At 39.1% G+C, this 17500-nt stretch overlaps 1 protein-coding gene, 1 long non-coding RNA gene and 1 other non-coding gene across 6 annotated transcripts in view; 2 read left to right on the top strand and 1 right to left on the bottom strand.

The window, feature by feature from the left end:
• LOC138043020 (uncharacterized) overlaps positions 1-10515 on the bottom strand; it is an 89909-nt gene extending 79394 nt beyond the window's left edge. The window contains exons 1-2 of one of the 4 annotated variants that reach the window (XM_068889119.1): positions 10235-10441; positions 2431-3657 (exon numbers count right to left, since the gene is read on the bottom strand). In XM_068889119.1, coding sequence (XP_068745220.1) covers positions 2431-3657; positions 10235-10289 — 1282 coding nt within the window. In that variant the 5' untranslated portion in view covers positions 10290-10441. Of the gene's footprint in view, positions 1-2430; positions 3658-7354; positions 7522-10234 lie in introns of those variants that run through there. The other 3 variants (XM_068889120.1, XM_068889122.1, XM_068889123.1) reach the window with 3 other exon arrangements.
• Trnat-agu (transfer RNA threonine (anticodon AGU)) lies at positions 1295-1367 on the top strand. The gene has a single exon. It is a non-coding gene; the product is annotated as a tRNA-Thr (tRNA).
• Positions 10516-15210: 4695 nt separating the features above from the next.
• The window catches only part of LOC138043021 (uncharacterized), a 2731-nt gene continuing 441 nt past the window's right edge, over positions 15211-17500 (top strand). The window contains exons 1-3 of the long non-coding RNA XR_011131169.1: positions 15211-15961; positions 16872-17032; positions 17446-17500. The exon at positions 17446-17500 is cut by the window's right edge and continues 441 nt beyond it. This is a non-coding gene — a long non-coding RNA (uncharacterized lncRNA). The remainder of the gene's footprint in view (positions 15962-16871; positions 17033-17445) is intronic.

Here is a 17500-nt window from a genome sequence, read left to right on the forward strand (position 1 = left end):
AATTACGAACAATGAACGGAGGCCTGCACCCAAGAGACTGTGTTGCAAGAATCTACGTCCCAACGAAGCACGGTGGTAGAGGACTCATATCAGTAGAGGACTGTACAAACCAAGCAAGGGTATCATTGGAAACATATGTCCAATCGAGTGAAGAAGAACTGTTGCAAGCAGTTAGGGCAGAGGTTACTGGAAGTCAGGAAACGGCAACCAGTTTTAAAGTAAGAAGAAGGGCTGAAAACACCCAAGAATGGAAAGAAAAGCCACTACATGGACAATTTGTAAGAGAGACTGAAGACCAGAGTAATGAGGAAACATGGAGCTGGCTGAAGCAAGGAAGTCTTAAGAGAGAGACAGAAGCACTAATAATTGCTGCACAAGATCAAGCATTACGGACAAATTATATTAAAGCAACCATTGACAAATCCCAGATAGATGCTAAATGTAGAATGTGCAGAGACAAAAATGAAACTGTGTGTCACATCGTCAGCGGTTGTTCAAAATTGGCACAAAAAGAATACAAGAAAAGACATGATAATGTGGCCAGCGCAATTCACTGGGATCTGTCTGGAAAATACGGGTTCCACCGGAATGATAAATGGTACAATCACGTCCCTGAGAGCGAACAGGAAAATGAGAACTACAAACTCCTTTGGGACTTCAGCATACGGACAGACCATAACATCGAGGCTAGGAGGCCAGGTCTAGTGCTTGTTGACATAAGCAAGAAAAGCTGTCATATTATAGACGTGGCAATTCCAGAAGACAGTGGAGCAAAAGAAAAGGAGGGGGAAGGTTGAAAAGTATCAAAATTTGGCCAGAGAATTGAGGAGGACGTGGGAAGTGAAAACCAAAGTCGTACCAATTGTATTGGGGGCTTAAACCAGAATTCTGAATAGCTGGGATCAGCAAGGATACTAAGAAAAATATTGGAAATCTAAAGAACATGGAAATTGAGAGAAAGTTACGGGAAACTCAACACCACACAACTCAAATCCCGCACAGGGCAATTACAGTTTTCCCCAGAAGTTGTCCAGTGTTGAGTTTCCCGTAACTTTCTCTCAATTGCTCCTCAACTTGGACTGTGAATCCATTTGCGATCCTCCTGGGTGGTGATGCGTTGCTGGCTCAAGGGATCTACTTAACTGACTCTTTACATTAATTACCCTTGTCCGCGCCTGTGAATCACATGTTGATTCAGCGTTATCACATAGAAAAACTGGCTTATAAGGGATTCCCACGTAAATGCCACACATTAAGTGATCAATTAGCCATGTTGCCAACAACCAGCATGGTTGCCCTGATGGTGTAGTGGTCATCACACCCGACTAGTGATCAGGGGGACGTGGGTTCAAATCCCGCTCAGGGCAATTACAGTTTTCCCCAGAAGTTGTCCAGTGTTGAGTTTCCCTGAAAGCAAAGACATAATAAATTTGAACTGTCAGTTGCCTGAAGATCGCCAGCCGGCGTGAAACTCGGAGTAGCGACAGCTGATCTTTGCCTTATGTCTTTGCTTTGTTTTCGCTCTACTTACAATGGTATTAAGCGCTCTTCATCTTCACACCATACTATAAACTTGGTTCTCCCATTTGGTATATATATATATATATACAAGTTAAGAGGGTCTCTCGAGCCAACGGCGCATCTCTGCCCCCAGGGGGATCACAAATGGATCCACAGTCCAAGCCTCGGCGAAATGTAGTTAATTAATTAATGAAGTTTGAAGAGACTAAGGACGGACAACTCCTGGATGACATTTTCATTGAGAGAAAAACTCTTTATACCCTGGCGCGGGATTTGAACCCACGTCCCCCAGATTACCGGTTGGGTGTGATCACCACTACACTACCAGAGCAACCATGCTGACTACATGACCAATCTAGATAGCGAATGGGATGTTACGAGGTTATCCCAGGACATTGTTTTTCTCCAACTAGATGACACTGGATCGACAGGAACGACGATTCACAGGCGGACGAGAGAGATGGAGACAATTTGTATACAAGATAAGAGGGTCTCTCGAGCCAACAGCGCATCTCTGCCCTCCAGGAGGATCACAAATGGATTCACAGTCCAAGCCTCGGCGAAAATAAACTACGGGTTCATCCCTACAAGCCTGTTTCGTGGTCGCCCACTCATCAGGGGATTTTTAAATCCCATGACGAATGGTCGACCACGAAACAGGCTTGTAGGGATGAACTCGTAGTTTATTTGTTTTTTTCTTCCACAATATATACGTCGCTCTACTTCTATGTATTGAGCACTGTTCTACGAAAATCAAGTCACACTTTATATATATACAGAAGGATATTGATTGAACATGGGGTTATCTTCCGGGATGGGGCTTGTACTGAGAAAAACCGGCCCGAACATGTTTTCCCGCTCCGGTGGCCCCGCTTTTAAAATGTTCAAGAAGGATTTAGAATACTCTACCTGTTCCTTCTGCGGGACTGGTTTTGATATCGATGTTAAAAGGATTCCAGTGACCTCCAGTGACGAAACCCTGACACGAATCACTTGGGGACAAGTTCTTGTACGCTGGGCTCGGATACACATGCACGTGATAGCCATGTGCTTTGCTTTGTATGCCGTTTAGGTGTATTTCAGCCAACGTGGGGTCAAAAGGAGACGCTTGAGTAAACTTGAAATATCCAGTCACTCCTGCATTGATTTCAGCCTTGAAAGTAGCTTTCGCCACTTGAGTCATAAGAGTAACAATCTTTGCGCAGGCAATGGGTTTTCCTGGGTTGTTGACTGGAAACAAAACGATTGATTTGCCAATGACTGAATTAGGACCAGTTAGTGGCAAGTTGGAGTCTGTAAATGCCGCCTTAGTACTTGATCGCCTGGTAGATGCTAAGGAAATGGTTATCGTTCCATGTTTCGACGCCAGGTTACCGATGGAACAATTTTCATGCATTTCTTCATTGCAGTTTTCATCTTGACTATTTTCTGGATCGAACAGTTCACCGAGTGTCTTGCAGTAAGTTTTGTTATCAGACGCATCAGTGTCCGCCACTCCTTCGTTAATCTGCCACGTAAAGTTTTTTCGAGACTCAGCATTATTAACAAAGAAAAGATCCACAAAGATACTGGTATCCGCCATCCCCTCAACTTGCCTCAAGAAGACATAGCCTGCAACTGGAGCTCTAAATATTGCCACTGCTGTCTTCATTGGATGCAAAGGGGCAATCAGTGCGCATGCTTTGGGTGTGACACCACTGTAAAGGACTAGTGTCCTACCCATAATGCTATGTGGTCCTCTGGTTGGAGTTGCCAAGCTCTGATTTGTATGGTTCCGGTGTGCCGTTCTCGCAGTGATGTTTCCAAGCATTCGGCTCAAATCCCCAACGGCACATCTATGGAATTTGGTGTTACTTTCGAATCGACAATGTGTGTTATAGTCTGCAGCTTTTTTTGCCTTCTTGGGATCAAAAAGGCCTCCCACTGCAATAGCGGAACAGCTCAAAACTGCATTACCATAGTATATCATTGGCAGTTGTTGAATGCTCCATGTCAGGGTTTCGTTGACGCCCAAAAGGTTTACAGAAATTATCGTAGAACCATTGTTTTGTGGTTGAGAGAAAATAACGCTTCCTTTTATTCCACCCATGCTGAAAACTGCCTTTAAATCATCGCTGGAAGAAGACATCGTAATGCCTGAAATAAAAAAGATGAATATAAGTTCAATCTGCTTATGTGCTTCAAAATGTTAAAATTTGCCAAAAAGTTAGTGACAAAAAAGCTGTAGGAACATTTGTGAGCACAAAATTTATGCCCGTATGGCTGTTTGACTGGATTGCGAGTGAGCCATGGCATGGTTTCTGTCACTGCGAAAGATAGCCTAACAGTATGAAATGCTCTACTTAAAGAAGGAAATTTTAATATCTTTTTGTAGCAAAGGAACTAATCAAGTTCTTTTACTACCACCCATCCACAGTTTTGTTTCCCCTCCTTCGGATCAAGTGGACATTGCGTGAATCGTTTTCTTGCACTTGATTACAGTCTATTTTACGGGTCGTTGATTAAGAAATACATTAAGAGCCAAGTTTAAGTACTAGTGCAGCCATTGTTTCTGGGTTATAGTAATTTGATTGTTAAGCGTTGAGTGGCAATATTTTTCGGCAAATGATACGGAGTTCCAGTTTTAAAATTGTAACGAAGAGGGCTAGTGTAGAAATGCCGACTGGTTTAGTGGTATAAATTGTACGAGACCATTTCATAATTATATCAAGAAAAAAATTAAACAAACGTTTATATCGTCCGCGATATTTCTTTCTTTCCTTAACACTTATTGGCTCTTAGGTCATATGTTTTTCAAGCAAGTTGGTCCTTAAACGAAGTCTGAATTACGCATGCCATTGCCTGCCTTCGGTATGCGGAACTGCCATCGGTATGCTGTTTTATGAAAAGGCTGCATTTATATCTCACGAACGAATGAGATAGTTTGTTTTCCAAGAAACTCTGATTAATTAAAAGAAGACACCGTACCCATTGGCGTGGTAAAGTACGCACTCTGCAGAGATATGACACAATTCTGGCATCGAAAAACATAGCGTGTGTGCTAGTTCAATCGAAATCCTATTAAATTGAGCGACTATGGTGCGTTTCTCCATATACGCACGGCCGTGCGTATACAGCTGTATAACATAACGTGTGCAGCGTCATTTTAGATCCAAAGTTTTCACCGAGTTTTGCAAGTTCCCTTGTACTTGACAGTGAAAGAAATAAATGGAGGAATCCAGGGAGGACCAGCCAAATGTTTCTCCCGGGATTGACTTTTTAGCAAGCAGGAGGGGGACATTGGGATTTTCAGTTTTGCAGTTTTGGCTATTTTTTAGATCGGTTTTTCGGTTTTTGTGCCAAAGAAACTTCGGTTTTTCGGTTTTGGTGTTCATTGCGGTTTGCGAGTTTTTCGTTTTTTAGCATCTGGTTTTCGGTTTTCGTAAAAAAAAACGAGCGGTTTTTCGGTTTTGTTATCCGATGTGCTTTTTGGGTTTTTCTATTTTGTCCTATTTGGTTTCCGGTTTTTCTTAGATTTGAGCGGCAATTAATCTCGAATAGAGTGTTATTTATTTATTTAATCTTTATTTAACCACGGTGCAATTCATCAGCAATATTTAAAAAATATGTACAATTAAAATTTATGATAGAACTATGTAAACTACATTAACTATCGATCTTACTCAATATCATACAGTAAAAGCTGCCTTGCATGAATGCCGTGTTTAGAATAATGGCTTAGATAACCTCTTTAATCAGTTGTTTGAATTGATTGAGGGACTCTGCTTTCCTCAACTCTAATGGCAAACTGTTCCACAAAACTGCGCCACTAAAGCTGTTTTTGTAGTAGTTTGTGCGCGGTTGCGGAACATTTACCTTATTCACAGAGTCTCTCAAACAATAACCAGAATCGCGATGGACAATTTTCGAGCAGAGATACTCAGGTGCTAGTCCCTGTAGGGACTTAAATACCATTGTTGCTCTTTCAATTTGTCTTTGAGAGACTAGGGATTTCCATCTTAAGAGTACAAATAAATTGTTGACATGAGCGTCATAGTTAGAGTAGGTCAAGACACGGGCTGCTCTAGCTCTGTTTTGTAGATTTTGCAGTTTGTCCTGCAAAGTTACTCCACAGTTTCCCCAAACAATATTGCAGTAGTTGAAATGAGGTTGTACTTTTAAGTGTATATTTACACTTTTATATTTTTATCACGCAGGTGAAAGTATTAGATGATAATGTCTTTGCCATCATTAAAAGTCGCTGTATTTTTTATTTTTCTGTGTTATGGATAATATGGTCTCTTTTAGGGGTCAAAAAACGCCTGGGACACGCTCCCCGGAGGCGGTGAGGTTCAATATTCGACTCCTATTTTAAGTATCTGTTTATTACCACATTTAACCTTTGAGCAAGTTCCTGCTGCCATTTAAAACAAGGAACAAACACTACCGCTTAGCTTCCTCATTGCAATCCCATGTTTTAGACCAAGATTAAACATTCCAATCGAATCTCCAAACTGTCAGGTCTTAGTTACCAAATAGATATGTTCAATTAGAGAGTTTTATTGGAGGTTTCCAGAGCTATAGATTTTTGTGATTGCAAAATTGAAATTTTAGAGAGGTCTTGTGTGCAAATTCTCCTAAGTTAACTTGGCTCCATTTCCAGCTGCTTTACGGAAAATGAGCCCAGAAAGTCCGGGCTCGAGAGAGCGGCAGAAATAAAGCCTATTATTTTAGCAGATACCGTACAAGATATGAAGGCTTTAGACAAGTCCATGACCCAGTTCACAAATACCTTGATGAAATAAAGTGTTAGCGTAGTTTGCTCTGTATGCCGCACTTGTCACCATTCTATCGGTTTTTTGACGGTTTCGTATGCGGTTTTCGGTTTTGGCCGAATTTTTTGCGGTTTTGGATGATTTTTTCTTCGGTTTTGCGGTTTCTAATTCACCCCAATGTCCCCCTCAGTATAGAATCGTTCGGTTGTGGGTTTTCTCTGAGCCTTCATTTCTGTGGGCCACGCATATTTTTACAAGAAGTGGATTCCTGCAGCACTTTATATTATTACACGGATCTAGGTAAAATTCTGAAAGATGGGAGTTTTTAAGCGAGCAAAAACATCATAGAATTATGTGAAGAAAATAATCCAGATTTCCGAAAGTTCAACTGTAAACACATTTTAGCCTGTCTTCATTTACTGTTTTATCTTTGGTTTAGTGACCCATTAACTGCGCATTCCTCTGATGTGTGCTTTTAATATCATCGGCCCGCAAAAAAAAACGATCCGAGGAGGAAATAATTATGGTCTGGAAATCATAAACGGCGTCAGTTTTCAGAAAGAGTATACAGAAGAAGAAAATAATATTTATCCGGATTCTTTGTTTGTAATGGCTACGATTTATACTTGCAATTTCATTTTTCCATTTCGCCTATCACAAGAAAAATTAATAAAAAAGGATTGTACTCAATTGACGTTTAATATGCAGGAGTGATCAGTTTGACCTATTTATCATAACTTGCTTCAACGTGCGTGAGCCGGAACATGTCCGAGTAAAAAGCGTTGATAGAATATTCTTTCATTTAAGCTACGCTTAGAATAATAAACGTTACCTGATTCACGGAAAACCGCTAAAAGTGTTTAGAACATTCAGTTAACAAAACTGTCATGTAACGATGCATCGATAAAGAGCAATTCAATCAGAAAATGATTTGATTTGACTTCCCCGTTTCTTTCACCTCTTCAAGTTTATGACTGAGCAAAAGTTATTAGGCTCTTAGCACTATGCAGCAATGATAGTACAAGATTTTCCCGTAATGGAGAAACAACGATAGTTTGCAACAGTTAAAAGAACATCACCTGATGAAATGAAAACAGTTAAACACAGCGTCCTAAGGAAAACTCGACAAAGCATGGTGAACAGCCGGTGGATCTCCAACTACAACTTTTTTTTCTGCTTGATGGACAAAAGGGTTGCAGAGTTTATATGCCATTTATTGTATGGAAACAGAAACCCATAAGAGTTGAAACGTGTAACGCGCGTTCACTGCTTCCGAATATTGGTTGATTGGTTGAATGTTTCAATGGTAAGTACCATATTTGGAAACCCCTCGTTCTTGTTGTTCCAAATATGGTACTTAGCAAGTTGAATATTCAGAAGCTTGTTTCGCAGCACACAAGGGGCCGTTACACGTTTCAACTTTGTGGGTTTCTGATGGAAAGTAATGATGTCACAAAGCAAAGCTTTCCTATTACGCTTAGACGAAACTGAGAACAAAGTGACCGCAAATATCTTCCCGGCTAATTTTATGACCTCTTTAACCCTACATGAGTTGGGGCGGATATCACGGATTCCTTCCTCAGTCAACTGAAGTATACTATAGTGCAGTGGTGATCAAGGTCCTGCTTCAACGACTCCTATACTCTTAGGCATCATATCAATAAAACTTCACAATCTTAACAGTTTTTCCCTGCGATTTATTAGAATTGAATTGCCTGATAGTTTTTTGCTGAGGAAAGGTTGAAGAAACTTCCCTGATGACGCAAAAACTGTCAAACAGTTTTTAAAGGAAAACTGATACTACCATGATACAAGATAAACTGTTAGCAAAAATGGATACCTTTCGAAGTTCCCACTTGTGATTCAAACTCAGTTGCCCGTTTCTTTTCTTTCTGTCAGAGTACTATTATCAGCCGTCATCTAAGGCCCCTGACAGAAATTCGTGTGTAAGAAAAAATTAATCGTTGTCAGGCGACTTTCTTCGGCTCACGCAATGATACATGTCCACTTTTTCAGGATTTACGGTTGGATTACGTTCAACCTATGCCCTCTGCACGCTAGTCTTTCTGGTTTCATCATTTTTTTAAATTCAAATGTTAAAAATTATACATTAAACTATGGTTAAGCCTCATGAAACCAGTCGCCTTAATACATTGTTCTCACTAAACAAAAGTCCACTGTTTGCTTCTTTCTTTGCCAGTGGTTTCTTCATAGAGTATTGACATTGAAGTTTGGAGCTCGATTTATTACACTTCAGTATGACAGCGATCAGGTGGCAGTTCCTGCATATCTTTTATTTATTACAGCGCAAGCAAAGCTGATATCAGTCGTTTAGTGAAGTGTGCAGTCTATCATGTTTGTTGCTGGCACTCGACAGAGAAACCAGGAAGGGGAATTCTGTAGTACATGACACGACAAAACGTTCCATCTAGTTGTTTAATGGACCTATTCATTCCCTGTTTTTCTTCAGAATTTATGTTGGCTCCTACTGAAAAGTCCCATAACCTATTCACTGACTTTCACAAAAATCACGTTTAAAACATTTTTTTGCGCGAACGCACTATATATTATGGCCATTGTCAAATAATGGGACCCTAGCCACTTCAAGTCCTGGGAAACAGAACAGACATCCCATTTTAATCGCAGTGGGGCCCGCTTTCAATTACCAATCATTTCCCTTTAACACCGCATGAAAATTATGCGTGTTCGCCATTCCTGGTTTCTTTTCTCAAAGAGAATAATCTGTTTGCGGAATTACAGTGTCCCATTACGCTGAAAATTGTGCACAGTCATTGTACGTAAATACCCAGTACTGCTACTTATTAAGTTATGCTGTATGAGAGTTAAATGTCATGCATTTTTAACGATTTGCGTGAGGTAGGAATTCGAAAAGGAATCTTTTTCCGCATGTTTCAGTCCGAAAGTCTATGCAAAAGGAGACATATCAATATCTCAACTAAAACAGCTCAATATCCGGCCATTTAGACAGAGTAAGACGGACGCAAGGCAGTCGAGTGAAACGTAGATGTTCACAAGGTTTTAGAAAACTCACAGTAAAGAATCGTTCGGTTGTGGGTTTTCTCTGAGCCTTCATCCCTGTGGGCCACGCATATTTTTACAAGAAGTGGATTCCTGCACCACTTTATATTATTACACGGATTTAGGTAAAATTCTGAAAGATGGGAGTTTTTAAGCAAGCAAAAACATCATAGAATTATGTGAAGAAAATAATCCAGATTTCCGAAAGTTCAACTGTAAACACATTTTCTCCTGTCTTCACTTACTGTTTTATCTTTGGTTCAGTGACCCATTAACTGCGCATTCCTCTGATGTGTGCTTTTAATATCATCGGCCCGCAAAAAAAAAACGATCCGAGGAGGGCATAATTATGGTCTGGAAATCATAAACGGCGTCAGTTTTCAGGAAGAGTATACAGAAGAAGAAAATAATATTTATCCGGATTCTTTGTTTGTAATGGCTACGATTTATACTTGCAATTTCATTTTTCCATTTCGCCTATCACAAGAAAAATAAAAAAAAGGATTGTTCTTAATTGACGTTTAATATGCAGGAGTGATCAGTTTGACCTATTTATCAGTTTCTAAAATTCTGTCATAACTTGCTTCAACGTGCGTGAGCCGGAACATGTCCGAGTAAAAAGCGTTGATGGAAAATTCTTTCATTTAAGCTACGCTTAGAATAATAAACATTACCTGATTCACGGAAAACCGCTAAAAGTGTTTAGAACATTCAGTTAACAAAACTGTCATGTAACGATGCATCGATAAAGAGCAATTCAATCAGAAATGATTTGATTTGACTTCCCCGTTTCTTTCACCTCTTCAAGTTTATGACTGAGCAAAAGTTATTAGGCTCTTAGCACTATGCAGCAATGATAGTACAAGATTTTCCCGTAATGGAGAAACAACGATAGTTTGCAACAGTTAAAAGAACATCACCTGATGAAATGAAAACAGTTAGACACAGCGTCCTAAGGAAAACTCGACAAACCATGGTGAACAGCCGGTGGATCTCCAACTACAACTTTTTTTTTCTGCTTGATGGACAAAAGGGTTGCAGAGTTTATATGCCATTTATTGTATGGAAAGTAATGATGTCACAAAGCAAAGCTTTCCTATCTCGCTTAGACGAAACTGAGAACAAAGTGACCGCAAATATCTTCCGGGCTAATTTTATGACCTCTAGCTTTAACCCTGAATGAGTTGGGGCGGATATCACGGATTCCTTCCTCATTCAACTGAAGTCGGGAAAAAAAAAACATGCTGATGGCACTTTTCAATATCGAGCGTCTTTTCCTTGTCCTTTTCTTTTTCCAGCATCATCCTTACGACGATATATTCACGGATTCCGAATTTCACTGTCTGTTAAGGGCGCTCTATAGTGCAGTGGTGACCAAGGTCCTGCTTCAACGACTCCTATACTCTTACGAATCATATCAATTAAAACTTCAGAATCTTAACAGTTTTTTCCCTGCGATTTATGAGGGGGACGTTGGGGTGACTTAGAAATCGCAAAACCGAAGAAAAAATCATCCAAAACCGCAAAACCGCAAAAAATTCGGCCAAATCCGAAAACCGCATACGAAACCGTCAAAAAACCGATAGAATGGTGACAAGTGCGGCATACAGAGCAAACTACGCTAACACTTTATTTCATCAAGGTATTTGTGAACTGGGTCATGGACTTGTCTAAAGCCTTCATATCTTGTACGGTATCTGCTAAAATAATAGGCTTTATTTCTGCCGCTCTCTCGAGCCCGGACTTCCGTAAAGCAGCTGGAAATGGAGCCAAGTTAACTTAGGAGAATTTGCACACAAGACCTCTCTAAAATTTCAATTTTGTAATCACAAAAATCTATAGCTCTGGAAACCTCCAATAAAACTCTCTAATTGAACATTTCTATTTGGTAACTAAGACCTGACAGTTTGGAGATTCGATTGGAATGTTTATTCTTGGTCTAAAACATGGGATTGCAATGAGGAAGCTAAGCGGTACTGTTTGTTCCTTGTTTTAAATGGCAGCAGGAACTTGCTCAAAGGTTAAATGTGGTAATAAACAGATACTTAAAATAGGAGTCGAATATTGAACCTCACCGCCTCCGGGGGGCGTGTCCCAGGCGTTTTTTGACCCCTAAAAGAGACCATATTATCCATAACACAGAAAAATAAAAAATACAGCGACTTTTAATGATGGCAAAGACATTATCATCTAATACTTTCACCTGCGTGATAAAAATATAAAAGTGTAAATATACACTTAAAAGTACAACCTCATTTCAACTACTGCAATATTGTTTGGGGAAACTGTGGAGTAACTTTGCAGGACAAACTGCAAAATCTACAAAACAGAGCTAGAGCAGCCCGTGTCTTGACCTACTCTAACTATGACGCTCATGTCAACAATTTATTTGTACTCTTAAGATGGAAATCCCTAGTCTCTCAAAGACAAATTGAAAGAGCAACAATGGTATTTAAGTCCCTACAGGGACTAGCACCTGAGTATCTCTGCTCGAAAATTGTCCATCGCGATTCTGGTTATTGTTTGAGAGACTCTGTGAATAAGGTAAATGTTCCGCAACCGCGCACAAACTACTACAAAAACAGCTTTAGTGGCGCAGTTTTGTGGAACAGTTTGCCATTAGAGTTGAGGAAAGCAGAGTCCCTCAATCAATTCAAACAACTGATTAAAGAGGTTATCTAAGCCATTATTCTAAACACGGCATTCATGCAAGGCAGCTTTTACTGTATGATATTGAGTAAGATCGATAGTTAATGTAGTTTACATAGTTCTATCATAAATTTTAATTGTACATATTTTTTAAATATTGCTGATGAATTGCACCGTGGTTAAATAAAGATTAAATAAATAAATAACACTCTATTCGAGATTAATTGCCGCTCAAATCTAAGAAAAACCGGAAACCAAATAGGACAAAATAGAAAAACCCAAAAAGCACATCGGATAACAAAACCGAAAAACCGCTCGTTTTTTTTACGAAAACCGAAAACAAGATGCTAATTTGAAACGAAAAACCCGCAAACCGCAATGAACACCAAAACCGAAAAACAGAAGTTTCTTGGGCACAAAAACCGAAAAACCGATCTAAAAAATAGCCAAAACTGCAAAACCGAAAATCCCAATGTCTCCCTCATTTATTAGAATTGAATTGCCTGCTGTTTTTTCGCTGAGGAAAGGTTGAAGAAACTTCCCTGATGACGCAAAAACTGTCAAACAGTTTTTAAACGAAAACTGATACTACCATGATAGACGATAAACTGTTAGCAAAAATGGATACCTTTCGAAGTTCCCACTTGTGATTTAAACTCAGTTGCCCTTTTCTTTTCTTTCTGTCAGAGTACTATTATCAGCCGTCATCTAAGGCCCCTGACAGAAATTCGTGTGTAAGAACAAATTAATCGTTGTCAGGCGACTTTCTTCGGCTCACGCAATGATACATGTCCACTTTTTCAGGATTTACGGTTGGATTACGTTCAACCTATGCCCTCTGCACGCTAGTCTTTCTGGTTTCATCATTTTTTAAATTCAAATGTTAAAAATTATACATTAAACTATGGTTAAGCCTCATGAAACCAGTCGCCTTAATACATTGTTCGGTGGTATTCATTTTTGTATTTCGCCTATCACAAGAAAAATAAAAAAAAGGATTGTTCTTAATTGACGTTTAATATGCAGGAGTGATCAGTTTGACCTATTTATCAGTTTCTAAAATTCTGTCATAACTTGCTTCAACGTGCGTGAGCCGGAACATGTCCGAGTAAAAAGCGTTGATGGAAAATTCTTTCATATAAGCTACGCTTAGAATAATAAACGGCATTTAGAAGAAATGGTTTCATGGATATCCTCTCTCTCTAAGATGCTTTTTGAGTTCTTCTAGTCGGTTTTGAAAGTTTTCTTTTGAGGAATTTTTTCTGAGTAACCGGAGGGTCATCGTTGGAGGTCGTTGGTACGGCAAGGAGGCCTTCTTCTGTTGGCATTTTTTCTGACATTTTCGTTCGGCGTTCAATCAGGATGGTCAGGCAAGACCATGGTCTCGATCCTATCTTATGGATCTCTTCAGTTGCCGATTCTGGGGAACGATAGAGAAGTCTCTCTGTTTGTTTAGCTAGAGGAGTTTCTTAGCTTCTTTTATACTCGTTTGTATTCTTCAGTAGTGTGACTTGATTGGCTGATTTATAGTTTGTTCTTATTGGCTGTATAAAGTTGTATTTTTGTGAACCCCTTTGTTCGGTGGTATCTGTTCTTTTTTTATGTGGCTCTAAAGTATTGTGTACGACACCTTTATCATTATTGGTCTTCTTCGTGCAGTTTCTAATAGTTCACGTGACATTGCGGGCTAACCCGTTTTTATATATGGAAATCGTTTCCCAAAAGATTGCGTGACAAAAATTGAGCCCCCGACAAAAAAGCGATGACCAAACGAAGTGAAACAACTGCTGTAACTTTATACGAGTCTCCTGAATGTGTCAATCTGCCATTATTCTCAACTGATGTAAAACAGAGGGCTATTAATCAGGCTATTTTATTGAACGCACGCAATTCTCGAACAAGATTGCCAAAAGTCCTTTGCTTCTCACTTACGACTATTTTCCGGGATCCACACGGTGTTTCACTCTGATACACTCCTTTTATCGATACACTCTTTATTTTGCGTTGCCTGCGTCGTGTCATGACGGTGTCTAAATGTGGTTGGACAAGCATGCACGCGATTTCGTGTTCTCCAATTTTACGGCTTGAAATTTGGTGAATTTGTTGACTTGTGGAGCTACTACAGTTAAGCAATCACACCTTAGTTTAGAGCCTGGTTTAAACCTTTATTGGCAAAGGTTTCCGCAAGTCAACACAAATTCACTAAATTTCCAGCCCTAAATTTCCAGTGACATATGAAAATCGTTTCCGTGAAAAATTTGTCACACAAATCTTTTCCGCTTTTGATAAATTTGGCCTATCGTCTATCGTCCATCGTCTACCGTCTACCGTCTATCTATGCAGCAATGATAGTACAAGATCACAAGTTCCCGTAATGGAGAAACAACAATAGTTTGCAACAGTTAAAAGAACATCACCTGATGAAATGAAAACAGTTAGACACAGCGTCCTAAGGAAAACTCGACAAACCATGGTGAACAGCCGGTGGATCTCCAACTACAACTTTTTTTTTCTGCTTGATGGACAAAAGGGTTGCAGAGTTTATATGCCATTTATTGTATGGAAAGTAATGATGTCACAAAGCAAAGCTTTCCTGTTACGCTTAGACGAAACTGAGAACAAAGTGACCGCAAATATCTTCCGGGCTAATTTTATGACCTCTTTAACCCTGCTGTTGGGAAACATACCTCGTTACGTAACGCAACACAACGGCCCTAATAATAACTTTATTATACACAGAATTCAAAAGGTTGACACTTATTTGTATTGAAGCTGTGTACCGAATAATTATAAAATACATATAAATAAATAAGTATAAAGGCGAAATATATATATAACTTTTAACTTAGCCGGTATTTGTATTTAAAGATGATAGAAACTTTGATCGAGGGTATTTCAATTTTAAAGAGATAAGGATGTTTTTCGACAAGTTAATTGCTTTCAGTGAATTGCTTTTGAACGTAACGAGCGCCATGTGTTTTTAGGAGATAAGAATATGACATGTACTTATCATATGCGAATAATAGATACTAGGTCGGTTCATACTAGCGGACTAAGGATACCTTAAGTACACTTGAGCCCTACTTCAGATGTGAACGGCTTTAATTTCAGCTCAAGTAGCCTACTTTGTGGCCATGGTAACTTATTGCCTTCACAAAAGCCGAAGTACACTCTGAAGTCTAGTTCAGACCATCCTTACGAGCTTTAATACTTATCTACTATCAAAACACATTCCGGAAACGAGCTCGGGTATACTTAACGGGCCTGTGGCATTCTATTACGCATGTGCGGCTGTTTGATTTTTGACCCGACGGTTCGTTTTTCAAAGCCAGTATCAATGACGGAAATCCTGTTTAATCGACACAGTGAGACGTGCCAAAGTTGTAATAGCATTTCTAAACTTCAGTTTGGTAATATACGAAGGACTTGGACGGCATATTCAGGGCCGTAGCCAGAAAAAAAATATGAGTGAGGCAATGTCCGTGGTTAAATTATCTTCGGAAGTATTTTAAGTGTTTATGATGAGTACGTATTAAAGACAACACTGGTATACGAAAGCCGGATCAAGCGAAGGGGCTAGGGTCGAAACGTTCTTACACTTCGTAGCCGCCTTGCATCCAAATAAAGAAGAAAACAAGTAATAGCAGATGGGAGAAGGCACATCGAAAGCTTCATATAGTGAAAGATGTCCATGCAAGCTGGAAAAAAATAAAGTGTATGTGCGTCGATTCCACTGACACGGCCTTCGCACAACATCTTTTGTCCTTGGGGGTGAGACGAAGAATGGGGTTAGTATTTACACTGATTATTGGTTTCCCTTTTCCCTTTAGCACTAGGATTCTTTGTCCTCATCTTAGTGTGCCTTTTATTTGCTATTCGTGTTTTTTAGCCGTCAGTTCAGTTACCATATCATGGAATGATGGCTTTCAGTGTAGGGACGCACAAGGAGCAATTGGCTTCAGCTTTGAAGCGTCTCGATTTACCTGTTGAAGCCCACGGTAGATGAGTATTTTTGTTTGGTAAAAAAGAAGGGGCTGAAATTTTTTTTATGATTAGAATAGGGTCAAGCATAATAGATCTGCTCAGTTTATTTCGCATCATTTAAAAGTCAATTTACCGGTACATTCATTTGCCATTCATTTAGCTACCTTTCTGCACAGAATACAGGTAGCATTTTTGATCAAGTATTTTGAAATACACTATGTAACTAATACTCTACCAAGCAATTGAATACACTATGCAAGACGTATCTTGTTTATGATAAATTGTACAAATAATAATAATAAAAATAAAAATAATAATAATAATAATAATAATAATAATAGTAATAAACAGTAAGTTGCGTTCATTTTAGTCAAACAGAAACCACCTGGTAAAACTATTTGTGTAAGCATGGATCACTTTTGGCATACTGGTCCTTTGGAATGTGCAAACAGTATGTCTCTGATGTACACATGCCAATGAGAATTCCCTACACGCAAGTTTTATACATCATTATCAACAATGATGAGTACAGCAGTATGATGATAGTTATTAATACTGTAAATGAAGAAGTATGTTGTCGTGAAGTATGGGTTGTCATGAAGTATGGGTATGTTCATTGTAAAGAACTTTAAAGGACACTGCAGGTTGACATTACTAGTTCAGTAACTCATGGGTTGTTGTTTAGTTGATGTTTGCTATTGGTACCAACTGGCAGAACTGTTTGGCTTACAAAAGGAATTATGGTATAGATGGTTACCTCAAATAAACAATCACAGACCCTGGGCAGTCAATCACTGTCCTGACCTAGGTTCATCTGCTTAATGTAACAGTAGTGGAATATTGTAACTAGTGATTACTGTTGATAGCAATTATTAATAATTTTCCTGTCTTTTCATATTTACTGGCCTATAATCTTTTTTCTAGGGAACAAGTTTTACACAGCAAGGAAAAAGTTGACTACCCTTGATTGGAATTACTGGCATCATAATGGCTTTTCATTTTCCACCACTGAGCATCATGCTGACACCATCATTGCAATAAAATACAACCACAGAACAAAATCTTGGGATGTGAGGATATTAAAGGTGTCCAAAGATTGTAAATATATTTGGATGCTAAAGGACAAAATTTTTAAACTTCACATTGATGATGACGACTATTTAATCACTCGTGAAGTCTGTCTGGAACTGTGACGATCCCAGATTCATTTCTCCAACAATTGTTGAAAGTGAACCTCTTCCAGCTCATGAGCTCCTAGCAAGAGGCAGAAACAGATTTTCACAAATAAGCAGCTCACAGAGATTTAAATGCAAAACTTTCAGCTACCGTAAAACTAGGAAAAACATGAATGCCCTCACAATAATATGTTGCAGTGATGAAATTACTAACAGTCAGGTGTCAATGGAATGGCTCTAGTCAAGCTAATAAGCCTTGCCTTTTTGCTTCAGTTTTGGTAGTAACTTGAAGTAATAATTATATTAACTGTTTTTCTCTCCAGGTTTTGTGGTGTCATTGTGACATATAGCAATAAGCCAGCTTTGAAACCAGGACAA

The sequence above is a fragment of the Montipora capricornis genome, chromosome 3 (assembly GCF_036669925.1).
Source record: "Montipora capricornis isolate CH-2021 chromosome 3, ASM3666992v2, whole genome shotgun sequence".
Taxonomy (NCBI): Eukaryota; Metazoa; Cnidaria; class Anthozoa; order Scleractinia; family Acroporidae; genus Montipora; species Montipora capricornis.